General features: G+C 52.2%; 1 protein-coding gene and 1 long non-coding RNA gene across 2 annotated transcripts in view; one reads left to right on the top strand and one right to left on the bottom strand.

Moving 5' to 3' along the window:
• Positions 1-8,203: 8,203 nt before the first annotated feature.
• LOC131826380 (uncharacterized) lies at positions 8,204-10,351 on the bottom strand. Its single transcript, XR_009351559.1, has 2 exons — positions 10,088-10,351; positions 8,204-9,151 (listed from the first exon to the last, which is right to left on the bottom strand). It is a non-coding gene; the product is annotated as an uncharacterized LOC131826380 (long non-coding RNA).
• ZFAT (zinc finger and AT-hook domain containing) overlaps positions 9,150-26,628 on the top strand; it is a 184,590-nt gene continuing 167,111 nt past the window's right edge. Inside the window, exon 1 of the mRNA XM_059165561.1 lies at positions 9,150-9,289. Coding sequence (XP_059021544.1) covers positions 9,271-9,289 — 19 coding nt within the window. The 5' untranslated portion in view covers positions 9,150-9,270. The remainder of the gene's footprint in view (positions 9,290-26,628) is intronic.

Here is a 26,628-nt window from a genome sequence, read left to right on the forward strand (position 1 = left end):
GGGCTCTAGCTCAGGCTTCAGGCACCTGTCTCCACAATGTAAACTGCTGGTCACAAGGGCGATGGCCAGGTGTGCCTGAGTCATCTCTCACCATTGCTTGGGGCTATGGAGGGACAACTCAAAACAGCCACCTGAGTGATAGTGGCCAAGCAGAGTTACCTCTGAATGTCATAGGGTAACCTCTGCTTCCTTCTCTTCTTGCCTCCCAGCACCACCAGGCACCCTGGGTCCAGCTTACTGTTTCTTCCCCCCTGCACTTTGGTCCCAGCTGGCTGTTCCTTCTGCCAGGAGCAGTCTTCCTACTGAATGCCCCAACTCCCCTTGAGTTATGCCTTCTAGGGGTCTTCTTTGACCCTCCAGGCTGGGCTGTGTCCTCCTTGTTATTAGTCCCAAGCCCTTCTCTCTCTGCACGGTGTACCTATGACGCTCCTCTTCTAACACATCATTCCCTCTACTGGGTTATGAAATTCCGGAGGACCGATGCTGTGACCACATTTGTGATCTGTAGAGAACAATTGTGGCACTTGGTATGCACCCCGTCAATGCTTTAGGAATGAATGAATGACCTGACCTTTTTTCCTTAATGAATTCCTCCCACGTGTTACTCAGCAAACCTCCGTATGCTAAATTGTCAGTTTGCTACCAACTGAGTTAGCCCCGTGGGCTTGGATCATCTCCTGGGGGTGCAGGTGGACAGAGATGAGTCAGGTCCTGCTGCTTCGCCGTTCAACGGGGAAGACAGGTGCATTCCCGGGTACAGCGCAGCACATAGGAGTCATGGAAAAGGACTGTGAGAGTCACTGACTCTGCCTGGGGAGCAAGGACAGCTTCACAGAGGAGGGGACATTTGGTTAGGGTTTTGAAGGATGTAAGGGAGTCCGACAGGTGGAGAAATGTGGAGGAAATGTTCTAGACATCTACAATGGCTGCGAGTTGTAAAAAGGCCCAGCATCTTTAAGAAATGGTGACAGGTTAGGTGAGGCTAAGTGTGTCTGGCTCAACATGAAGCCCATTCCTGGTGTGGCAAACACCGAGGGGACTAGAACTTCCAGGCTGTGAGCTTTGGGTTTGGGCTGAAAAAGTACATATGAGAATTTTGGAGAATTTTACTAAAATGGGAGGCTTCTGCCTCCTCTCTCTCCAGGATCAGTGACTGAGGTGAGGCAGAAGGCTGGCAGGCACCGTGTTGGCCCTAGACCTTGAGTCTGCCATCACTAGAAAAGCAGCCAGCCACTTCCAGTGGGGCCCTGACGCTCAGCGGCAGGCCCAGTGGGTGCTCGGGGAAACCAAGGGGACATGTGGAATGCCCTGTGGTCGATCAAAGGCCAGCAGAGTGAGTGGAATGTGGCATCTCACAGCACAGATCTGGGCCAGGCAGCTCGGGCCATGACCTTGTCCTGATTAGGCTTTCTCCCCCACCGCTGCTCACACACTCTTCTGGCTAAGCACACACCCCAGGGCTGCTTGTCCCACCCACCCTGCCTGCCTCTCTCTACACTACTTGGAGACTCACATGAAAGATGGCCTCACTCCACCTACCTTATGGGGCCCTTATTCCCTGGACAAGTCTTCAGAAGCAGAAGCGGGTGATAGAGGGGGCCACTCAGAAAGGCCCAATCCTGAGGTGACATTGGGTAAGTCCTTAATCTGGCTGCTCACTGTTGTCTCCCTGCCCTGTGGGATGGCAGCTGTGTGAGAGGAGGAACATGGAGGGTGTGGAAAACTCTAGAATACTGGGCCCATGTAGTCACAATCATTTATTTGGTTTCATTTCCCCTTGTTTTGACAGCAAGAAGATTTACCTCCATAGCTGTTCTGCCTGGTGATCGTATTTTCTGGGCCTTGTGAAAGTTAATAGAGAAGGCCCACCTAAGACGATGTGGGGGGCTGGGGCAGGGAGCCTGGAGCGTTCAACGTCAGTTACAGGAAGGAGCGTCAATCACAGGCCTAAGGGCAAAGACGCGTCATTGTCTCCCACGGAAGTGGGCCACCCCTGCAGTGTGGCCTTGGGAACCCCTCATCGAACCCCTGCTGCCTTTCTCCAATGGCCTTTCCTTCAACACAACCGCTTCCGACCTCCTCCTTCTCCATACGGTAGCATTCCTCTCCTTTGCTTGTGGGTTTTGCCTCTCCTTTTGCCCTAGCTTGCTCCTCCTGAAATGCAGTTCCTTGCTAATCTTGAATACTCCCATGTTTGCTGGTAAAATGTTTTACTTTGAAGGTTAACAGCCTCAAATGGATGTGGTCTGAGAGCTGCGCAGAGCAGCAGAACTAAGAGCGGCATGGAACATTTGACTCTGGGCTTCTTTGGGATTGCCAGCTTCCCACCACCTCCGCTGTTCCCTACGTGACTCCCCTCTGTGGTCAGCCTCTGCCCGGCCTGTCCTTCTCGCTGCTGTCTGCTCCTGATGCTGCTTTCAGAGCCACCGGCGGACCTGTCTGCTTTGATCCAAATTCCAATCACCGTGAAGGCCTGAGCCAAGTTTCTTCTTTCTCCTCCAATAAATCTCCTTTGGTTGAAACAGCTTCAAATCCACCCAGAGACCTGTTTCTCTCATTCCCCTTTTGCTTCTGGGGAGCAAGCTTTAAAGACTCTACCTTCCCCAGACTGAGGCAGGAGACCTCAAACCCTTGGAGCTGAAGTTCAAGCTCCTTGCAAAGCAAAGTTGTGTGATCTCACGTCTGTTCCCTATTGCTGCCCCACGAAACCCTCCAATTTCTCACGATTTCCTGGGTTGAGTAGGCCTGGCTGGTGGTTCTCTGGTGCTCCATGGGGTAGCCAATGTCCCTCATGGCTGCATTGGCTAGAGACCAGCTGGAAGCTGAATGACCAGGAGAGTCTCTTGTCCATTGGATTCCCTCGCTCTGTGTCCTCATTGTTGGGTATTCGAGCTTGAGCTTCCCTACAGCATGGTGGCCGGCTTCCAAGGGGAGCACCCCAAGAGGGCAGGACCCAGTGTGAAAGTGCTGATCAGGCCTCTGCGTGTGTCCCCTTGGTCAAAGCAACTCGCAAGGTCAATGCCGAAGTCAGCGTAGGAGAGGGTTACACATGCATGGGGTGTCAGGGGGTGTGGCTCATGGGGGCCGCTGTTGTATGACTCCCTGCGGGCACCTTTCCTTTCTGCTGGCCTTTATGAGAACGACTAGAACCCAGCATATTGTGTGGTTCCAGGGTTCCTCAGCTCAGCCTCAGCTGCTCCTTTCTACAGGTTCCTCCTCTCCTCTGCCCCTGAGACCAGACCCCGTGCATCCTGCCAGCTGCCCTGGGCAGATTTCTGCACATTTGCCGCTGAAAGTGATGGTTGTCTATCGCGAACTCCTCCAGGGGCTTTTTCATGAGTCAGTTATGAGAAGTTTCCAAACAATAGTAACGCTCTGTCATCCTCGCTGTTGACGTGGGCCTGGACAGCCATCTTGTTCCTCCCCGTTCCTCCACTGCCGCACCACGCAGATCTCCAGACACTCTGTGTGCTCTCCTGCCCTCTCCTGGCTGCGTGTCTTTGCCCCAGGTGGATCAAAGAGATGTGACCCAGCACAGCCACCATGGTGTCCACAGAGCTTCTGAGCTGCTGCCCCGTTCCTCTGTCACAGTTCCCCCCACAAGCGCACATATGCAACTTGTCCAAAGCCCCAGAGCTTCTGTGTCATAGAACTAGGACCTCCCTCCCTTCTTTTCTTCTCTGGAAAGGCATTCTGTGCCCATGAAGGAACATTCAACTGTTTCCGAGGAACGTTCAGTGGGAACTCTAGCTCCTGTGAGCCCAGATCCCTCGGCTCAGACATCCTCACAAAGCTGTCCGCGGCCTCCGGCTCCCTTTCTGTCTTGCAGACTCCCTCTGCATGTATAATCGTGTTCACGCATAGCCTATAAAAAGTGTTTCCCAAACGGTAGCAAGCTCCACACATGTCCTGAACTCTGCTTTTCCCTCAGTGGTGTAGCTTAGAGTACACTCCTTATCAGTGCTTATATTTCAGCCTTATTCTTCTAATCATGCTTGGATGAATCAGCCCTCTCATCACAGATGCCCAGATGCCTGTGCTTTTTCAAAATCTCTCTCTCTTTTTTTTTCTATTATAACAGTGCTGTCCATGCAACAGCCGTAAAATTGTGATGTCGTTATGCATTGTTCCTTTTCCTCACCTCCTGGGTTCACCCCTTTCTCCACCCCCTCCCTTCCCCGCGTAACTGTTTACTGGGCCCCAGTGATGAGCCTGGCACTCCACTAAGCTCTGGCAAGGCTTTTGTTTTTCCTTCTTGTTGCTGGGATCCGAGGCCACGCGCGCCCCTTCTCTCACACGGCCCAGTTACTCCTGCTTGCAGTTGGTTTCAAGAATGTTTATGGCACTTACAAATCCATTAACTTTTTTGGTAAACTATTCAAACACCACTGATAAAAACTTAAAACCTCACGAATCCTTCACCATTTATACACATAGTCAAACCACCCTGTTTCGATATAACGATGCGTCGAATGTAGCATCTCTTGAATGCTTCCAACATGTCTACGGCCATACCACCCTGAACGCGCCCGATCTCGTCTGAATGCTTCCAACACCCAAACCCCCAAACTTTTTACTGCACCCAGAGCCTATTTGTAAAAGTCATAACTATTGATTTGATCCATTTCTTCGTTCTCGCTATAAAACTTATTTTTGTACTTTTCCAGGACGGCAATATCACACCCAAAAGTGAGAGAAGATCCCGTTGCCCAGGGACACCAAAATCACAGCTTTGGGGTCATTGGCTCTTGGATTCTTAGCTGGAGCACAGAACCTTCCAAGGTGATTCAGCTGGCAGCCGGCGCTTGCTGGTTGGGACACCCAGTGTCATCACGGGTTCAACGGCCGTGTCAGCACGACTTACAAGCAAGTGCTTGTAGGCTCAATCACCATGTACAGTGGATCACAGATACCTCCCGTCCTGCCTGTTGACAGCGAACTTCATGACGCATCATTAGCATTCCATTGTAATTGGCAGGGCCTGGAAGCTGTTGGATCTGTCAGCGGTCCTGGCCCTCCTAGGACATTCGGCTGATCCATTCACTTACGACACCATTTCTGAACCCTCTTTCTACCTGGTTATTTATGAGACTGCGGGTCTGGGCTAGCCCTTGCTGGTTTGGGTACGGTTTCTGCTCCTGCTGGAAAATGTTGACTTACTCCGAGTAAACTTACCCACTCTTCTCAACTTGTACAGATGTAGAGAACTTGAAGGAGGAACAGATCCCCATGTTCATCTAATGTACCTGCTTACTAAAATATTCCATTTTTACCCTTTCTCTGAATTACAATATGCTTTGTAATTATGTAATGACTTTTCCTCTTTTATGGTGAAATACTCATGCCTTTTGTAGACTCCGTTTAGAGGTCAACAGTGGAGACCTAGCTATTCTTGGTGTGGTGCAAGCTATCATAGCCTGGGAGGAGGGGCCCCGTTCTCAGCTGACTGCTGCCTTCCAGCAACAGCCCAGCGCTGTTGCAGTATCCTGCTTTTCCGGCAAGAGCAAGATGTTTCGGGCTGTTCCAGTTTTTCCCTGCTCCCAAACACAGACTCAGCTGTTTTGAAGGAGTCCTGGCTACTGCTAAAGAAAAATATTATTGAGATCGATATTTGGGGGCTGAGGGTAGACGCGAGGGCCGAGGAAAAGACAGAACTCAGAAAAGATGTTGCTCCTGAGATCCTAATTTTGTTCACAGTGAGACTACTCATGTCGTTCTAATATTACTATCCCCTTTTCTTTTATATAATTTTAAATGGATTTTTCTCTGTGGTGTGCCTCTGTAGGTTTTTAGCACTTCACTCAGACTGTGATTATCCCCACCTCTGATTTTATCATTGCCATGTGCCTCCAGGCCCATTATTTTGAGGTCACCTGTGAATATCCTTTATCAAAACCTGCTTTCAAGAAAGTGCCTTATAAAATCATGTATATATTCTTTTTTGTCTAAGTGCGTATTTATCATGCAGCTATGAGAGGCAATTATAAAATTATTGACACAAATATATTCAATTAGAGTGTTTATTATATAACTAGAAGCCATTTCATGTTGATAAAGCTGTCGACACAAATTCTTTCACGTGCTAGCCTCGAGGGGCTGACCGCCATCAAAGGGCCAGCTGGGAAGATTGGTCTCCTCTGGGAACCACTGTAGAAGTAGGATGCAAATTATATTTAATTCTACCAGTGTACATTAGTTGAAGGCATTTTGAGATATTACAGGCAAATGAAAAGAATAAGGATGTTCGCTGATTGAAAATGTGTAAATCATTCAGCAGGGTGATGGACGAGCCAGGAGTGGACTCTGTTTCTCCATCTGCAAATCTGGTCCCATTGAAAGGGATGCTCTCTTGTCCTCAGACGCCTGTGGCCAGGGCAGTTTTCAGTAATGATAAGTGTTCAGTGAACCTTCTTTGGATAGAGGAAGAAGAAATGCCATGGGAATAATAGAGAAAATTGTAGCTGTCCAAATAACTAACTCATGACCACCACGCATAATCCACAATTGCTTTTTTTTTTTTTAATTCAACTTCGTTAATATGCTGAGGCAAATTTTAAATCGCTTCATTTCCAAAATTCATTTTGATCACAACATCCAAGAACAATCCATCTGCTAATCAATAGCTAACATTTATTGCTGCTGCAAGAAAGCAACCCAGCACAAAACCAATATTGTCAGCAACCAGAACTCTAATTTCCTGATAGAAATCGATTCACAGCAAAATAGTGATTATTGTAAATATTTATAGTTCTAAAAGGAAAAGCGCATCAATGCAGCTTTCTGGACGGTTCATTTCCAAATGAAATCTGTGATGGGCTCCACCTAGCCATCTGTTTGCAATGTAGGATGTTGTGGGTGCGTTGCAGGAACCCTATGATTACCTTGGACTTGGCTCTGTGGGAGGCACAGTGGGTCATGTGGACAAAACTCTGATGGTGATGGGGTAAAATGGGAAGAACACTGGGCATGGAGAGACCCTTTCCATACCTGGGTCTTCACTGGCTTGCTGTGTGATCTCAAAAAGCCACATAATCTCTCTGATTGTTCCTTTTCTCATCTAGAAAAGAACAATAATCTTATCTGTCCAATTTAACCTCCTAGTTGTCATGCGGATAAAATGAAACTATGGCGGTATCTCTGAACATGTTATCTAGTGGACTGCCCAAATTTGGGGTCTTATGACTCTATCTCCCAAGAAGAGAACCAAGGAGCAAGACACAAGGCTTCTGAGAATTTCGATATGCCATCCTGAAGTGCAATGCTCTTGGGCGTTTTACTATGGAAACACAGGTGACAATGGGAACGAATGGTTTCATTCAGTACTACTACCGCGCACAACAAAGACCCATGTGGCATCTGTGTTTCTGGTCTAGCTCGGGCAGAGGGCTGTGCAAATACATAAACACAATCATGTGGGGAATGGGGCAAGGTAAGTTAAGAGCCAGAGCCAAGGGAACACTCAGGCATGAGAGTCCAGGCTGTCCCAAGGAGGTTACCTCAGGTTGACCAGCAACAGGGTGGAGATTGTCCCAGAAAAAAGAGACTTAAAAGAGGCAAAGACAAGCTTTTCAGAGGAACTGTGAAAACAAATCGGTGTTTCCCAAACATCTCACCTGAGGTTCCCTTTTATGTTTTTTCTCCTTATCTCTGGATATATACCCTTTTCTTGAAAGCTGACTAGTTCTTAAAAATGTAAAGCAGTTGGGGTGCCTGGGTGGCTCGGTGGGTTAAAGCCTCTGCCTTCGGCTGGGGTCATGTTCCCGGGGTCCTGGGATAGAGCCCCGCATTGCATTGTGCTCTCTGCTGGGCGGGGAGTCTGCTTCCTCCTCTCTCTCTGCCTGCCTCTCTGCCTACTTGTGATCTCTGCCTGTCAAATAAATAAATAAAATCTTTAGAAAAAAAAAAAGTAAAGCAGTTGTGTTTATTTATTTTTATTTTTTTTAAGATTTTATTTATTTATTTGACAGAGAGAGAGATCACAAGTAAGCTGAGAGGCAGGCAGAGAGAGAGGAGGAAGCAGGCTCCCCGCCCAGCAGAGAGCACGATGTGGGGCTCAGTCCCAGGACCCCGGGATCATGACTCCAGCGGAAGGCAGAGGCTTTAATCCACCAAGCCATCCAGGCGCCCCAAGCAGTTGTGTTTAAAAACTATATTACCACCATAAATGTAAAACACCATCATTTGTTATAAACAAAAGATAGCCTTCAAAGTCCACGAAACTAATTTATTCGATAAATAACTGTCAGGCTCATTTCTAGTTTCTGGGGCCACAGGAGTGACCAAGACGAGAGGGAGATAAATTCATGTCAGGTGCTAACAGATACTGTGCAGATAACAACAGAAAAGGGACTTAGCAGGGTTACTCTGGATGGGGTGGTGCGGGAGGGCCCCCTTGGAGATGTTAGTAGAGCTGAGATCTGAAGGAAGTGGCAGAGAGGATCCCCTTCACAACGAAAACTAACAAGGTCACCCCATCTCAAGCAGACACGCTCCCTGCAGAAGGCTGAGCTCCGGCGTTGGAGAGGCGGGCTCAGGCGCAGCTGGAACTTTCTGCAGGACAGTCAGGACGGAAGGCGTCCCCTTTCTCCAGGTGGCTCCAGGCTGCTGAATTCTGGCTGAACGACCCAGACTCGATGGAGAGCATCCCGCTTCGGGGAAAGTCTGCAGCCCTCGAGATGGAGGGAGGCAGGCTGTCACCACCGCGACTGACAAATCAGTAAACTGAGCCCAGAGAAAGTTAAATCGCTGCCCCAGATTAGTTAGTAAAGAACAGAACTGGGACAGGAACCCAGAATTCTTGCACATTTAGCCCGGGGAGTCCAAGGATGCGCAGGCGGGTAGATCTGCCGGCTCCCGGCCGAAACGGGAAGACTCCCAATCCTGCGATCCGTATTCCAGGCCTCTCGTTAGCGCTTTCCCGGAGTGGCTCAAAAAGTGGAGCGGTGGAACCAGCGGAGCGGGATGTAGAGCGCGGCCTCCGGGCTGGAGCATGCGCACTAGGCCGCCCAGCCTAGATGCTCTCGGCGCTGGGGGAGGGTCACCCGAGGCTGACGTCCGCTACGCCGGCGTCAGCGCCCCGTGAAGAGGAGGGCGAAGACTCCATCCGCCATGTTGGATGCCGCAGATTCGCCATAACCTCGCCGGCTCTTTTCTTAAAAAAATAAAAATAAAAAGGAAAGCATCAGCGGGGCGCCTCGCCTTCGCGGTCGGCGCGGGAGGGGGCCCGGAAGGGCCCGAGGCTTTTTTTTCCTCCGCGGTGGGGGCGTTGCCATGGAGACGCGGGCGGCAGGTGAGCCGGGCTGGGGGTTGGGGTGGGGATGAGGTGGGGGTGGGGTGCGGCGCGGCGCGCGGGAACCCGTTTCGAGTTTGGAGTCGAGAAGAAGCGCGCGGGCCGCCGGGCGGCGGAGGGATCCGCGGTCCCGGGCGGAGAGCGGACGTAGCGGCGTCCTTTGACGGCACGTTCGGCCGTTGGTGGTATCCCGCCGCCTCGGGGTTTTATTTAAAAAAAGTCACGAGAATGCTGCGCTCTCAGGAGTGAGCGAGGGGAGACTGCGCGCGCGCGGGGCCGTTTCCAGGGCGACGGGTAGGGCCGGCCGCGCGCCTGCGACTGAGCGCCGGCGTCCTGGCTGGCGGGAGGTTCGAATCCCGGCCTGCCGACTCTGGCCTGCGCTCCCTGCCTGGGGCCCCCTCCTTGCCCGGCCTCGCCTTCCTCCTCTGTGAAATGGGTCGCTCCTGTGGACCCATGGAGGAACAGGATTTGATTGCGCTCCTGAAGGACATTTGTGTCCTGTGGAGGGAGCCATCAACTCCAGGCCACAGCGCTGTTGCTGCCGCCGGTGACCGGAGCACGCCGTGATGGCCTGTGCTTTACCCTCTACCTGCCGCCTTGTTCCTCACCCTTCCAAGTTAAACTCAAATGGCACCTCCTCCAGGCGGCCGTCTCTGGTTTCGCCGCCGAGCCAACCTCTCTGCGGACCGCCCCAGTACGTGTTGGACTTTCCACTTAACACCGGGGCCAGGAGCCTTGACGTTGAGCTTGGGGCCGGTCACCTGTGGTCAACAGCATCGCCCGCGCCCTGGCACTGACCTCAGGCCGTCGGCCGCTCGGTTCTCGCAGCGGCGCTAATTTGTGTCTTTCACTGACGAGGGACGAAGGTTCAGAGGGGTCAGCGTCATGCAGTTCTGAGAAGACAGCGCCGAGGCTCCAGCTGGGGATGCAGTCCAGACTCCTGCGTGCCCGGCTGTCCTCCACCCCCCGTTAGTGTCCCCCCCAGGTCGTGCTCCCTGTGCCGCTGGGGCGTGGAGGAATGAATGAACTAACATCTTGCCTCGCCTGTCTGGGTTCCTTGCAGAGCCCAGTGACAGCTGCCCCTTTCAGCTTCCTCTTCTGAGCCTGTCGTTTCGTACTGAAGCGGCCCTAGTGAGGGTCCCCAGCCGAAGGCTGGAGAAGACACCCAGAGCTGTGTGCTGGCCGTGGGACGCCCTCCGGCTGTGGCTGGGCATGGCCCCCCTCTCCATGCCAGGCAGCGGTCAGGAGCCGTCATCCCGGCGTGGTCTCCGATCTGGCGTGTGTGGAGTGTGTGGCAGAGCGGACCCAGAGCCCTAGCGATGGGTCAGGACCCCCGACCTACGCCCGCATGCTTTCTTAAGCTAAGGATAGGCCTGATGTGCTGCCTTCCCCCTCCCGAGTAATTCCACGGCTGCTGATCCGCGGGGCAAACGGCCCACCTCTCCTCTTCGGGAGTTAACAGTTTTAGGAAAGAAACCTGGGCAATTTGTTGTAGTTTCAATTTCCAGTTGGAGTGAACCAGAGATCAGGTTTTGAAATGTATTATTGTCAACTCGTGATCAGCTAATTTCTGAGAAGAGTTTCCTGTTTTGCTTGGTTGTTAGGTTGATGGAGGGGAGCAGGGTAATGCGTGATGGCAGGACAGAGTCTGTAGGGCCCCGGCGTTAGGAGGTTAGCAGGCCGTGACGGTCGTCACAGCCGATTAGAGATCTGTTACCAAAGGGCTCCCTGCTCAGCCTTTCTCATTTACCTGGGAAAATGGTCCCTATTCCTTTTCTCCCAGTGCGGTATAATTTGCAGAACAACTTCTCAAAGATAGCTGTCCTTAAGTAGAATTAAGTTTTTGCCTAGGGCAAGGGCAGTCAGGAATTAGGTATATGGAGAAGACTCCCTTAGTTGCATTTCCTTTTATAGATAGTTTCACGCACGCGTCTCCCGTCAAGCTGGGCCGATTTAATTATGTAGAGGGGACTTAGCCTAGAGTGTAGTTTTCTCTTTGTTCTCAGCTGTTTATCCTGTTAAAATTTCATGTCTTTGAAATTTCTCAAGGGCAGGTGTCAAGTTTAAGGGCTGAAAGGATTGGGAGTGTGGAGAGAACAGGTGCTCTGAGTCCAGGAGATCTGCCCATCACCAGATCCCTGACCTCCGGGACATCACACCTCTTGGAACCCCTGTGCCCTCCCTCGGCCATAATCCTGTTCCCTACTGAGGGCCTGGTGGCGCTGGTGTTTATCTCTTTCCGACCTGGTCTCTCCATACTAAAGCCTAGTGTATTGTCATCTACTTGCTACTTGAAAATATTTGTGGTTGGAAAGGTGGGGTAGACTTTGATTAATTTAAAGGAAAAAACAAAAAAGGAATCCAGGAGAAAAGCAAATAGATATATTAAATATTTATTACAGATTTGAAGTCGTCTCTCTTTTTGTCAAGGAACGGAAAATATATAGATAATTGAGTTTGCTTATGAAAAGATTATGCTTGGCATATTAACATAAAAAAGGATTTTAGATCTGGTAACAGACTTTTCTTCTTTTAAGTCAAGTAACAAATGGAGCTGCAAATGTTGAAGTCTGGAAGGGTGTGCCTTTGTGCCCCAAACTGGGTCAGGGCTGACACAGGCTGGGTGGAGACTGGGCTTCAGAGCAGCCCCTGGCTTTGCTGGGGTCCTCAGGGGGCTGTGGGGACCCGCTCAGCCATGGTACCTGGAAAGGAGGAGCAGGGGGCTCTGGGAGTGGCATTCTGGAACTGGGGGTCTTGGACGTCCTGGCCTCCTGAAGGGCCTTGTAAGCCAGCCCCACGGCTCCCTGTGGGGTCCTTACTGGCTTCCTTCTCTGTGTCAGATCTTCTCTTTGCTTTTCTGCCACCAGATCTTGTCTTCAGGGGGGCACCACCACTTTTCTGCCCCTCAGGACCTTTCCTTTTCCTTCCTTCCTTCCTTCCTTTTTTCTGCCAAGCTGATTCCTGAGTTCACCCAGATGTTTGCGCCAAACTTTGTGCCAGGAGCTGTGAATGGAAGGTCAGATCTGACACACTGTTTCCTCCTGAGGCTCTGGCACCAGCCTAGCAGTGGAAAACCCGTCCCTTAGGAGTAAGTGCCCGGTGCTCTGATGGAAGTGAGCCTTGAGAATTCAGGCCAGGGGATTCTGGGAGGGCTTCCTGAAGGAGGAGGTGCCTGAACTGGAACTTGAGGAGTGAGCAGAGGTACACTGCAAAGGAGTCCGTGGTACCAACATCACCTGTGAGCCACCCACAGGTGTGTTTTATGTGACCTGGGTGGGGGTTGGGGCGGGAGGCAGGGGTGGGGGTCCTAGGGGTCTGTGGGGATGGTCTTTGGAACAGCAGGCAGCTGTTGGGGCCTTCTTATGAAACGTTGATCAATGAGAGAGGAATAGGACCTGACAGTTTTCCTCAGCAGCTGCCTGAAGACAGTTTCTTTGAGGTGTGCTAATATATAGACTGAACTGCCCAGGCCGTGAATGTACAGTGTGACCCCCTGTATTACCACACCCCGGCAGTGTAGAGCTCTGTCCTCGCTCCAGAAAGTTCTCTCTTGCTGCTTCCCACCCAATTCTTCCCCTCTCCCCAAGCAACCACTGGTCTGGGTAACGTTAGCATAGATGCTGCTTTTTGTAGAACATCATAGAATTCTTTGGTGTCTGCTTTCTCTCACTCAGCGTAGAGGTTCTGAGATCCAGGGTTGTGTTTCTTTTATTTTCCATTGTATGGATGTTTATATGACAAACATCTGAGCTTATTTCCGGTTTGGGGTTATTGTGAAGAAAGCTGCCATGACCATTTGTGTCCAGGGTTTTTCGTGGATCTGTATTTGCATTGCTTTTGGGTAGTGGGATGGCTGGCTTGTAGGGCAGAGGTGTATTTAACTTTTATTTTATTTTTTTTAAGATTTTATTTATTTGACAGAAATCACAAGTAGGCAGAGAGGCAGGCAGAGAGAGGGGAGGAAGCAGGCTCCCTGCGGAGCAGAGAGCCCGATGTGGGGCTGGATCCCAGGACCCTGGGATTATGACCTGAGCCAAAAGCAGAAGCTTAACCCACCGAAGCGCCCCTTAACTTTTACTTTTTTTAAAGAGTGAGAGAGCACACGCACATGCGCACGGGTGTGGGAGGGCCAGAGGGAGAGGGGGAAAGAGTCTTAAGCAGGTTTCACTCTGAGCGTGAGGAGGGGCTCCATCTCACCACGCTGAAATTAGGACCTGGGCTGAAATCAAGAGCCAGGTGCTCAAGTGACTGAGCTACACAGGTGCCCCAACTTTTAAAGAAACTTCCAGATAGCCTCCTGGAATAGTTGTACTGTTTTGCACCTGTCAGCAGCGCAGGAGAATTCCACTTGCTCCACATGCTCACCCAGCTGGCCTTGTCACTGTTTTTCCTTTGATCTGTCCTAGAGGGAATGCAGTAGCATCTCACTTAATTTGCATTTCTGTGATGATCAGTGATCCTGAGTACTTTTTCTTGGACTTTATCACCCATTTGTATATCACTTTTGGAGAAATGTCTGTTTCAGTTTTTTTGCCTATTTTAAACATTGGGTTGCTTTTCTTTTCTTTTCATTTCTTTTTTTTTTTTTTAATTGTTGGCTTGTAGGAGTTCTATATATATATATAGTTTGAATATGAGTCTTTTGTCATATATATGTGTTGTAAATATTTTCTTCCAGTCTCTGCTTGGTTATTAGTTTTTATATTCTTCTGTTCAGAAGTTTGTAATTATAATAAATTCTGGTTTACCATTATTTTTGCTTTTATAGGTAGTGCTTTTTGTATCCTAAGAAATGTTGTTGGGGCGCCTGGGTGGCTCAGTGGGTTAAAGCCTCTGCTTTTGGCTCAGGTCATGATCCCAGGGTCCTGGGATCAAGCCCCGCATAAGGCTCTCTGCTCAGTGGGGAGCCTGCTTCCTCCTCTCTCTCTGCCTGCCTCTCTGCTTACTTGTGATCTCTCTGTCAAATGAATAAATTTAAAAAAAAAGGAAAAAAAAGTGTTCTTCTATTTTAAGGTCATGATGATATTCCCCTGGGTGTTTTTATTTATTTATTTTTAAAGCTTTATACTAATTGCTTTTAGGTTTAGGTCTACTATCTACCTCAAGTTAGTCTGTGTATGGTGTGAGGTAGGGATCTCCACCCAAGTCGTCCCCCCCCCCCCCCGTGGATATCCAATGTTTTCAGACTCATTTGTTGGAAGGGACTTTCCTTCCTCCACTGAATTTACCTTGGACGATTTGTTGAAAATTATGTGTGGGTCCAGCTCTGAGCTTTGTGGTCTATTCCATTGTTCTCTCCATTTGTCATTCATCAGTACTACACTCTCTGAATTACCGTAGCTGTACAGCAATTTTTGTAGTTAAAAAAGATACATAGGGGGGTGCCTGGGTGGCCCAGTGGGTTAAGGCCTCTGCCTTCGGCTCAGGTCGTGATCTTGGAGTCCTGGGATCAAGCCCCGCATTTGTCTTTCTGCTCTGCAGAGAGCCTGCTTCCTCCTCTCTCTCTCTCTGCCTGCCTCTCTGCCTGCTTGTTATCTCTGTCTGTCGGGTAGATAGATGGAATCTTTAAAAAAATAAAAACAAAAAAACAACAAAACAGATACATAGGAGGACATTTTTTGGAGAGTAAACATGCAGGCCAGAGTAAGTCCCATCATTAGGTGCCATCATAGGAAAGCCCAGGGTTGATGGCACTCATCCCAAGGCAGTGGCTGTGGGAATAGAGGTGAGAGCAGGTTCAGAGAAACAGTTGAGAGGGGAAGCCCATGGGACTGGTGATTGATTGGGTTTTACCTTAGAGACCAGCAAGCCTTCCATCTGTGTTTGCTTTTAGGGAAGGGGGAGTGAAGAACCCAACAGGCATAGGGACCTGAAACTTCCAGGCTTCTTAGTGCATCTCTGGTCCCTAAAAAGCACAGCTCTGGTTCCTTCCTGCGGTGGCAGAGAGAAGGCCTTTGAATTCTCCCTGTTTTTATTTTACTTTATTTCTTTAAGACTTTATATATTTCAGAGAGAGAGAGATGCAGGAGCACAAGCTGTGGCAGGTGGTGGGGGTTGGGAGCGGGAGAAGCAGAGTCCCCACTGAGCAGGGAGCCTGACATGGGGCTTAATCCCAGGACCTGAGGATCATGACCTGGGTGAAGGCAGACCCTTAACTGGCTGAGCACCACGCCCCGCCCCCGTGCCCTTCCTTGTTTTTATATCTGAGCTTGGTCAAGACGCTGGGGCAGCACTGGGCAGGTTACCAGAAGCACCTCAGAAGACCCATCCTGGGGACTGAGACCCTGTCCCTGCCACTTTGAAGAGTCCCCTGGGGCCGACTGTCCGGTGCAGCCCTCCCTGAGGCCCTGTGGTTGGGAGCCTCTCAGGGCTCTGGGACTCCGTCCTGAGCAGGAGGGAGCCCTGCCCCGACATCCCTGCCCCTGGGCCACAGGTGGGGAGCCAAGCTCAGGTCATGCAGGGAGCGGGGGCCTCGGGTGGGAGAAGCAGGTGGAAGTCCTGGTCTTGCTTTCTCAGGGCTGTGGGACCTTGGCGGGTTGGGGCGTCCCTGTCACCTTGTGTACAAATCCAGCTCCTGTTGTAAGGATCCAGGAGAGGAGGCGTGGGGACACACCTGGTGTATGACAGGCTGCTTTCCCTTTTCCCACCATCCGTCTTTTCCTTCTGGCTCTCGAGCCTCGCCTTCCCCTGATCGTCTTCTACATTGCAGTAGTGTCCTTGAGAATTAAATACATAACGGAGGGATTTTGTAATAATACACAATAAAATACGTGAAACTGTGGCCTGACCCTTTACAAAAGCAGACAGTTGCTGTGGGGGAGTCAGCGGGGATCAGTCACGTGTTTCACGTCTTGTTAGTTTATTCCGCACAAAAGCCTTGTGAAGTGGCCAGGTCATCTCTGCTTTGCAAACAAAGAAGCGGAAGGTCAGGCTTGGTGACAGGGAGCTCCGTGGTCACTCAGTATTGGCACCGGCAGCCTGGCACACGTTGGGCCCTTGAGCCCTTAGGGAGGTTCCTTCTGGGCCGTCTGTTAGGACCTTGCCTGGTTCCAGAACCTGGGCTGTAGGTGTGAAGGTTTGGGGTCTGCTGTTGGGCCTGGCAGCTGGGGGAGACCTGGGTCACCCGAGATGAAAGCGTCTTCCTGCTGCTGCTGCCCTGTGTCCAGCCCTGCTGTGTGTGTGGGGTCTCGGCTGAGGCCTGAGCTTTCAGCAGCTCACACGGCACTCGAGGAAAGGTGCTCCCAGAAGCTGGACTTGCGGGGGCCCCAAGAATCCTGTTCACAGGGAACTAGCTCACAGCCATGGAGAAGACGAAATCAGTTAAAAGATGAGCAAAAGGGGCGCTTGGGTGGCTCAGTGGGTTAAAGCCTCTGCCTTCGGCTCAGGTCATGATCTCAGGGTCCTGGGATCGAGCCCCACATCAGGGTCTCTGCTCAGCAGGGAGCCTGCTTCCTCCTCTCTCTCTGTCTGCCTATGTACTTGCAATTTCTCTCACAAATACATGAATAAAATAAAAAAATAAAATCTTAAAAAAAAAAGATGAGCAGAATTTTTGAGAGAGGTTTTACAGAGAATCTGGTGCAAGTGGGTCCGACACATGGGCAAGGATGCTCAACGTCATTATCACAGGCGAGATGTAACTTAGGATGTAACTTAGATGACAGGATGGCTTTTCACATCCACTAGTGGCTGAAACTGCAAAGACTGATGCCACCCAGGGTGGGTAAGAACGGGGAGTCCCCAGAGCGCCCCTGGGTGGGGGTGGGGAGGCAGGTTGGCGCAGACGCTTTGCACATCCTTTGGAGGCAAGGTGTCGCACCACATGAGACACGCGCTCACCGTCCGACCCGGCAGTGCCACTCCTCCGCAATTGCCCCAGGTGAATGGAACGCGTGTCCATGCGAAGATGTGTGCACGTGCTCGTAACTGCTCTATTTGGGGAAGCCCCACGTTGGAGGCGCCCCAGGGGCTCATCACCCCAGGAATTGCTACACACGTCGTGTTCCAGCCGTGTGACGGAGCGTGGCTCGTCAGCACCAACGAGTGGAGTGCTGAGGCGGCCGCAGCGAGGATTCGCCTGAGAAGCCTGTACGTGAGGGGCGCCCGGCCGGCGCAGTCCGTAGAGCTGCGGCTCTTGACCTTGGGGGTTGGGCATAGAGGTTCCTTAAAAATGTAATCTTAAGGGGCGCCTGGGTGGCTCAGTGGGATAAGCCTCTGCCTTCAGCTCGGGCCATGATCTCAGGGTCCTGGGATCGAGCCCCACATCTGGCTCTCTGCTCAGCGGGGAGCCTGCTGCCTCCTCTCTCTCTGCCTGCCTCTCTGCCGACTTGTGATCTTTCTCTCTCTGTCTTTCAAGTAAATAAATAAAATTAAAAAAAAAAATGTAATCTTTAAAAACCGAAGCCAAACCAAACCACATTACGTGAAAGAACCAGGCACAAAAGAAGACCCACCGTGAGCACGTGGAGAAGCTGGAACCCTCGTGCGCGGTCGGGGGCAACGTGCAGACCGAGTGGAGGGGCCTCAGAAAGGGAAAACGAGAGTCCGTGTGGCCCAGCAGGTCTGGCCCAGCAGGTCTGACCCAGCAGGTCTGTGGGCCGCCCCAGAACACTCGGGCTCCAGGTCTGCGAGGTGTGCGGACGCCGTGTTCGTAGCGTTGTATACAGTAGCATCGGGACGTCCGCTGACGGGCGAGCGGCCGAACGGAATGTGGTGCGACGGAAAACCGGGCAGGATCCCTTCTTCCAAAGGAAGTTCGGACGCGTGCGGTGACGTGGATGAACCTTGAGCCCCTTGTGCGAAGCGAAGTAAGGCAGACCCAGGAGGATAGACCCCCAGCAGGTGACGGCCCTTCGGTGAGGCGCGTGGGGCGGCCAGATTGCGGGAGACGCTGCAGAGTTTGCTGCAGGCTCGGAGGAGGTCGGACTGGGGTGATTCATGGGAATGGGGGTTCACCTGGGAAGATGAAAGGTTCTGGAGACTGGAGACAGGCGGTGGGACCGACTGCACAGCAGCGGGAATGTGCTCAATGCCACTGAGCTGTGCACGTAGACATGGTCAAGATGATAAATTCTTTATTCTACGATTGAAAACAACAGACTGATTTCCGGTTTTCAAAAATTCTAGAAAAGGCAGAACGACAGAGCTAGAAAGCAGTCCACAGTTCCCAGGAGCCATGAGGGGAGTGGCACGGACCGCAGGGTCCCCGGGGAGCTCTGTCGTGTGTGTTGACCGGGGGGATGGCTCCGCAGCCACATGCTCGTGCATCAGCTCGCTGAGGGGTGCGTGTGTGGGTGTGTGGACAGTGTCAAGGCTGCTGCTGCCTGGGGCGGGGGGAAGGCCTCCCCAGCGCCTTCGGGTGACATCGGAGCCGTGACCAGGGCGGCGGGAGGGCAGAGGGCAGAGCAGGGGTAAAGGCAGCGAGGGAGGCACGAAGGACCCCAGCAGGGTGAGCTGCCTGCGTGAGCCCAGGGTCCCTCCCTGACTGTCCACAGGGCCTTCCGTGTTCAGGGCCGGGCCCCAGTGCCGAGTCCGGACAGCCTTCCCTGGCCCTGCCTGTCCGCTGCCCGAGTCTGGGGCCCCCCGTCCCGCTGCCCAGCCATCACGGTGGGGGTCTGGGGGAGCCCTGGAGATGAAGGTGCTGGAGGGTGGCAGCAGCTGTGCGGCGTCAGAGACCTCGCCTGGAGTTTCGGCCCCACCATGCGGCAGTCCTCAGGGCTCCCTGGGGGCTGTTTCCATTTCTGTATCATGGGAGCGCATCCTCTGTGAGGAGCTTGTTCTCCGACGGGTGGAGTCCCGGGAAGGGTGACCTCTGAGGCTGGTGCTCAGGTGGGTGCCTTCAAGGGGGCCCTGAGGGCTTGGGGAGCTAGAGCGTGCCCAGCTGAGCACAGGGCCTTCGTGGGCTCCGGAGAGATTCTTGGAGTCCCTGCTGGAGACCACCGGGCTGTGCTGTTGGCCTCCAGCCCTGGATGCCCGGCATCCCTGGGCCTCTGCTTGCTGCCCGGCTGCCGCCTTGGCCCTGCAGTGGTAGGACCTGAACCTCACCTTGGCCGCAAGCTCCTGCCCCTGCAGTCCTGGCACCAGCAGAGGTGCTGCACTGCCTCGCTCCCCCGGAGGGGAACCGCAGCCTTCCTTTAATGGATCTTCCTGCTTTTCTGGCAGAGTCCAGAAGCGTCCACTGTTGGGGTTTTAACCTGACCCGTTGCCTGCCGGAGTTTGCTGTTGGCCTGGAGTGGGGTTGCCTGCACTCGGGCGGACCCAGCTTTTGTCCTCACTTCCCTGTCTGCCTTGCGGGGCTGGGGGTGGGGAGCCCTAGGAGGTCCCTGAACTTTCAGGGAGATTGTGGGGTCCTGGTGGCCAGAGTGCCAGGAACCCTGAATGCTGGGCTCTGATTCTGCTCTTCTCATGCCTGTCTCTCTCCTCCGCTGCCTCTTTCTCCCCTTCTCAGTTTTTGGAAGGAAGTCATCAGGGAAACACTGCATGCTGTAATTTTCCTTTTGATTTTTCCTGAGTCTTGCTCTCTAGTCAGAGGCCACGTGAGAAGTGCCCACGTGAGAGGCATGGGTGGGGAGACCAGCTTTCCTGGCAGGAACTGGGCAGAAGGCACAGAAGGACCTCAGGGAGCGGGGACCACTGATGGAATTGGGGACGACTTCCTGCCTGGCTTTCGGGGACTGGGTCAAGGGCAAATGGGTAGCCAGGAGGGCACTGTGCCCTTGACCCCTGGTGGCCCCCAGGAGGCCTGTCCTGCTGGTTGGGAGAAGAGTCCTGGGCTGGACATGGTGCTTCCATTGACCTTTGGGGGTCCTGGCCAGAGTGGCTCAAGGGCGGAGAGAGTCTGGAATTCTCAGCTGTGAGGTGCACTGGTGGCATCAGGGTGTCGTTTGCTGTCGCTGCTATTACGTTAAACAAGAATTCCTTAGCACAGCCGCTCAGGTGTCTGAGCGTCGCACCCCGTCCCTCTGGCCGTCTCGCTGCCCCTCTTGAGGTTGCCTTCCGTCTCTCCCTCTTTCTCTGCCTGTTCTGCTGCTGCCATCAGCTGGGCGAGTCTCTGGGTCTGTTCCTGACCAGCCCCGGTGACCGCCTTGTCTCCGTGGTTCCTAAACTGTGCCTGTGGGTGTGGTCAGAGCCACTGAGGGGGTGTGACATGAGGTCCTGTGGTTTAAGACTGGGCATGTTCCTGGTCGCTGGTGAGTTTCTGGACTGAGGACATCCCAGAACGGCCTCATGCCCTCCCCTGCCTCCTCCCTCCTCTCCAAAGCCCTGGATTCGAGTTGCAGCCGTAAAGCCCTTTGACCCGCTCCTAAATATTGCCAGTGTTCGTGTCCTCAAACAAGGACATTCTGCCACACAGCCGGCTTCGGTGATCAGAGGGAGACGGGAGCATCGACAGAACGCTCTTCAGATTTTGCCAATGGAAGTGCACTTTCCGCAGTTTCAACAATTCCATGTAAAACCGCTGGAGGCCGTGGCTCCGGCCCTGCATTTGGCTGCCATGTCCCTTCACCGCCTGAGCAGGGAGCGGTTCCTTTGTCCTTGTGTTGCACACACTGAGAGTCTTGAGAAGTATGGCCCCGTGATTTTGTAGAGCATCCCTCCCTTGGGCCTTGCGAGAAGTTTGGTCGTGATGGTGCTGGGATCCTGCGGTGTGGGCGTGAATACCACAGTCCTGACCCTGCCATCAGGAGGCGCCCTGCCCTCGGGCCCTGTGTGCCTGGGGTGCAGGCCAGGGGGTCAGCTTCTCACGAGGTACAGTACAGTTACTGTTCTTCTCCTTGGTAATTGGCTCACGATGCGGCATTTTGAGACCCGGTCCCTGTCCCGCCCCTCTGCATTTCTCAGACTTTGTTCTCCCCTCGGTTTAGCTTCTGCTGATGATTCTTGCCAGGCCCCGTTACCACCGATGCTTGCCAGGAGATGGGTCTTGAATGCCGTGATTTCTTCTGCATTTATTCCGTGTCTGTCTTTGTGAGCAAGAGCTTCCCATTTTTTTTTTTTTTTATGAATCTGTGGACTCATGAATTCTTTATTCAGTGGTTTTTAATCCTTTAACATTGTTGAATTTTGTGACCCGACTTCCTCAATATTTGGCTAGCTGAAGCCTCTTTGATGTGTCCCTTCTTTCTGTGAGAACTTCCTTGGTCTCTGAACAACAGGACATTCCCTCTCCAGCTCTGGAATTGGCTGTGTCTGGAGGAGAACGGGTTGAAGCGGAGAGTGGTATTGAGAATTGGAGATGTGAGAATAGGGGATCTCACGATGGCCAAAATGTCACTGATTGGTCTTCAGCACGGTGGGGAAATGGGCGCACGTGTGCACACGCACCATGCAGACGCGTGGAAAGTTCACACGTGGCCGACCCACATCTCTTCTGTGGATCTTTTCCAATTCCAACCCAACAGCACTGGGTCTACTCTACTCTTCCCTTTCCATATCTATAACTCCCTTCTCTGACCCAAGAGACTGTCTCCCAGTACCCATAGCAAGTAACTTATTTGCTGAGTCCTAGGATCTACTAAAAATAGTTTCCAAATTGCTAACCTCTGTCTCTGGGAAAGAGACCCACTAACTCGAGTTCAGTATTTAATCAGATCTCTGTGTCTCTTTGACCTGGGGCCGAGGGGGTGTAAGCGCAGGGTTCCCTAGTGACCTGGCTGGCTCTCCCCAGCTCTTCCCTCCCATGTCAGTGCAGGTATGGTGCTCATTTTTTTTTTTTTTTTTTTTGGATTTTATTTATTTGACATAGAGAGTGCTCAAACAGGGGGACCAGCAGGGAGAGGGAGAGAGAAGCAGGCTCCCCACTGAGCAAGGAGCCGAATGTGGGGCTCCATCCCAGGACCCTGAGATGATGATTTGAGCTGAAGGCAGGGTTTAATCGACCGAGCCACCTCGGCGCCCCTATGTTGCTTATTTAAAGTCCGGTTCTATTCATTTGTTTCTGTTTGTATTTCATTTTAGGGATTATCCCCACACTTGCTTATTTATTATTTTTCTACTTAAATGCGTGAATATTTGAGTTGAGTGTATTTCTTGTATTTCAAAGAAAGGACTGACTTTTGCTTCTTTTTTGGCGGGGGGCACAGACCCGGGGAGCACAGAGATGACCGAGGGTGTAAGTTTCCAGGAAGGAGCTGAATTCCCTTGGAAGCTGTGCGGCTGAAGTGGGACGTCCCTTTGCTGGGGGGAGGGGGTGCCCTGCGCAAACCTGGACCCTGTTCTGTCTCACAGAGCATCTTACTTCCAGGCCCTTCGTCTGGGTCTGCTTTCTCTTCAAACCAGTGTTCCACATGCTGCATCTAGTCCCATTTTACAAAGTTGGAGACCAGAGCAGTGAAGTGCTTTCCCCCTGCTGGGGGCTGGCTGGTGGCTGTCCCACTTGGAGCTCATGGGTCTCTCCCCAGCACAAGGTCTTGACTTGTTTTGCCAGGAAGTGAGAATGAGGAATGAGGTGGTTAACATCCTCAGGGCCTTGTAGGTGAGCGCTCTGGACTCGTTCTAGTCCTCACAACAAAGGAAGTCAGCATCATTTCTCTGTTTATAGGTGAGTATCTTTATTAGCCCGTAGCATTGATCTTTTTAAGCTTATAACTGTATCTTAAATGAAATAAAATTGATGTTTTCAGAGGATACAGTCTATTAGGGGAGACAGAGGTTAAACAGACACGCCATTAAATACACGATCACACACTGTGGTAGTTGCTGCTAAAGTGAACACAGGGAGGGCGAGACTAACCGAGACCTAACTTACATTGAAGGGGTTTAAGAAAAGGCTGTCTGAGAAAGTGAGGTTGGAGCTGAGACTTGAAGAAAGGTTCTCGAACTAAAACAAGTCTGCTCGGCACACTGCAGGCACCTGCCAGCCCTCCCCACTTTGTAGAATTTCAAGCCTGCCTGCGGCCCTGAACCAGTGCTTGGACGCCAGTTCTCCTTTGCCCTTTATCGCCCCCTAGGGGACGTGTGTGTGTATAGACCTGCGGCTGGCGGTTTGAGAGACACTTGCAGGCTCCTGCAGGGGTGGGGGCTGTGGGCCACCCATCAGGTGTGGCTGAAGGGCTGGGATGCCAGCTTTGTAGGGTAGAAGACCCCCAGGACCACTGGAGAGCCTGTTCAGATATAGCTGGAGGGGCTGGCCTTGCCATGGTCACCCTCAGACTGCTCTAGCTGGAGCCAGGTCAGGGACAAGGGCAGTTGCCTGACCTGCTGAAGTTCCCAGCTGTGTGAACAGGAACGGTACCTGCCGGGACCCTGAAGGTGAGGGTCTGGTAGGGCTGTCTGTCCTGTGCAGACGCTGGCCTGGAGGCCGGATTCAGGCACCTCTCTGAGCTTTCCATAGCAGGAGTATGAAATTCGACCACAAATAAAACCATAGTCACTTTAAATTATTCTCATGAACAGAGTGGAAGGGTCTGTATCTTCCTCATTTCTAAATGTGCCCGGCATAATGTGTGACATACATTAGGCACTTACTAAATGTTGTTTTATGAAGCTAATGAACATAAGTTAAAAAGGGCTTTTTTTCCTAATAGCCCAGGCATTTGGAGAATATACCTAATACTTACTTCACATCTTAGTTCCTAGGAAGAGGGGGCTGGATCAGTCTGGTGGGGGGGGGTGGCTGGTGGGATTTGGAAAACTCTTTTCCTACTGGCTCTTCCTGCTTAATTTAAAGCTCTTCTGGAATTTGAAAAAAACAAAAAGCAGAAAAACCAAAAAACAAAAAACTGTGGCATGGCTGGATATAAGAGGACAGTTCTTTCTCCAAGAATTAATTTTCAAGTTCAGACTAATTTATCACTGAGACTCGTTTCAGGCTTTCATAAGTAGCGCAGGCATTTACAATTTGAAGTTGAATTTGCATGTTTGCCCTGTCAGCCTTCAGTTCCTGTCCAGGCTTTTATTTTATTGAATCTCTTTTGATTATGACCCCAGGATCCTGAAGTAGACAGGCGGCTTCTCAGCCCATGACAGTAATAAATGAAAATACCCCTTTGTCTTCTCCCTCTCCTGTAACAGTGTGGACGGGGTCTAAACGTGGTCGACAAGGTCTAAACGTACTAATTTCCTGTGTAGGTTTTCCTAACTCAGTGGGTCCCAAAGATGTTGGGGTGGTGGAGGCCCTCTCCGGTCCTTCTGGATGCGGGGGAAAGATGTTGGGGTGGTGGAGGCCCTCTCCGGTCCTTCTGGATGCGGGGGAGTGCAATCCACATGCCACGATTCTCTGATCTGCAGTGGGAAAGTTGCCTGGGGTCTGGAAACACAGTGAATCCTGGATTTGCGTCTAGTGCAAACTTCGGTACGTTGTAAGTAGAAAATAGATGCTGGGTTTCGAAGACTTGGTACAAAAAAGAAACAATGAAATTTCTCATCCATCTTTTACACATGGAGTATAGGTGAAATGGTAATATTTTGGATATCCTGGATTACAGAGGACATGTGGTTAAAATTGATTTTACTTGTTTCTTGTGTTCCCGTGGCTGCTAGAGAGTTTGAAATCACACTGGGGCTCCTGTTCCTGTAGGCGAGCGGAGGCTTGCAGGGGTGTCTTGGCGGCTGAGCAGCTTTCCCTCCAGAGCCGGTCCTCGGGCAGGAAGAGTTCCTAACACATGACAGCACAGAACATGCGCTGAGCCCTCTCTAACCCCCGAGAGGCTGTGCTGACGAGCCCGTTCTACCCATGAGACTGTCCAGCCTGAGCCCGGGAAATGCAGCCGTGCGCTTCCCCTCTCCTGCCGCCTCGCACCCCTGCTTTACGTGGGCCGGCGTGCACTGAACTGAAGCCTAGCCCAGGCAGGAGAAGGGTTGGGCCAGAGCCAGCCTTTCTCAGGGCTTTGTGTTTGGGTTACCAGCGGTGGGGCGTGAGTAGGCAGCAGGAATGGGGACCGGGCAGGTGGCATCTTTGCTAATGGGTACCAGGCCGTGTACTTGGGGTGATGCTGGAGGAAGCTGAGTTCCTCTTTAGAATAATGTGGGAAGCAGAATGAGGAAACAGGGGCGGGGCAGGTCTAATCAGAAGACAGGCCCGGGCATTAAACACGGGCTGCGGTGACCCGGCATCTCCCGATTCCTCGGGTCCTGGCTCTTCCTTCCCCTGTGGCTTGGGGTGCCGCAGGGAAGACACCATGGGTAGAATCTGAGCTTCTGCCGGGGAGGGAGGAGGCTGGGGAACCCCACCAGGTTGTCTGTCCACAGCGGAGTGCACACTCTTTTATGGGATCCGCGTCCCCAGCTCCTGCCGTTCAGGTCCCCCAACCAGTCCCCCAAGCGCCGGTCTGCCTCAGACTCTGGAAGTGTGAGTCCTGGCCGCTCTGCTTCTTTCCTTGTTCGCCCGACTTCTGCCCTCCTCGTGGTGCTTTCTCTTCCCAGAGCCGTGGGTTCTACTCCCTGTCGTCATGCACGCGGGGTGGTTTATGTCCGTCCCTCAGAGAGCTTCTGAGTGGCCTGCATCGCGTCTTTTCCTAAGGGAAGCGTGTGTGAGTGTGTGCATCTGTGCTACACGTGTACGTGTGTGAATAGCACGTGTCCACACAGACATGCACACACAGCTCATGCGTGCTGCGTGCATCTAATACATGTACATGCAGGTACGTGCTATATACACGTGTGCATGTCTGTGCCCGTGTGTGTGTGTGTAGGGCCCCCACGCTGGCTTCTCTACGGACAGTTCCAGTGCTAGGAGGGGAGCCACCGAGCACACGGTTCGTAGCTTTAGTCAACCAGCCCGACTGCCCTGGGTTTCAGAGAACCGGTTCTGTTCTGCATTTACACCGCTTTTTGCTGCCTGCAAAAGCCCTTCTCCCACTGGTTCCCCCATGACCCCCCTTCACCCCCCGCCATTGTCCTCATGAGGTCAGCAGCAGCTTCAGTGGTCCCCTTCTCTCACTGAGTGGCCTGCAGCTCTGGGAAGGGAAAGGCTGCCCCATCGCTTGGAAGCTGCGGTGTGGGCGGGGTTTGAACCCAGAGCTTGGGACCTGCAGCCCTTTCCCTTCAGAAGTGAGATAAAAGACTCCTCAGAAACACAAAGGAAGCAAAATAAACCAATACAACAAAAAAACCAAACACTGGGAAGTCAGAGGCCTGGTGGCTACCGTGGGCGTTGCTCTCTCCCTCACATGTCCTGTAAAACTCTGCAAGATGTCACACACTTCGTGTTTCATGTGGAAATGATCCCAGAGATGCAGTTGGGGCCACCTCCATCCTTTGCACGGGAGGGTCCCCCCCCGCCCCGTTCTCAGATCTTCGCACAGATCTGCTGGGCTGGAGAGTGGAGAGCTGGAGAAGTGGGCTCTTGTTCACGTGTGTTACTTGTGGTGCCTTCCCAAGGAAGGGGGCCAGCTCTGCAC

Source organism: Mustela lutreola, chromosome 3 (genome assembly GCF_030435805.1).
Source record: "Mustela lutreola isolate mMusLut2 chromosome 3, mMusLut2.pri, whole genome shotgun sequence".
Lineage (NCBI taxonomy): Eukaryota > Metazoa > Chordata > Mammalia > Carnivora > Mustelidae > Mustela > Mustela lutreola.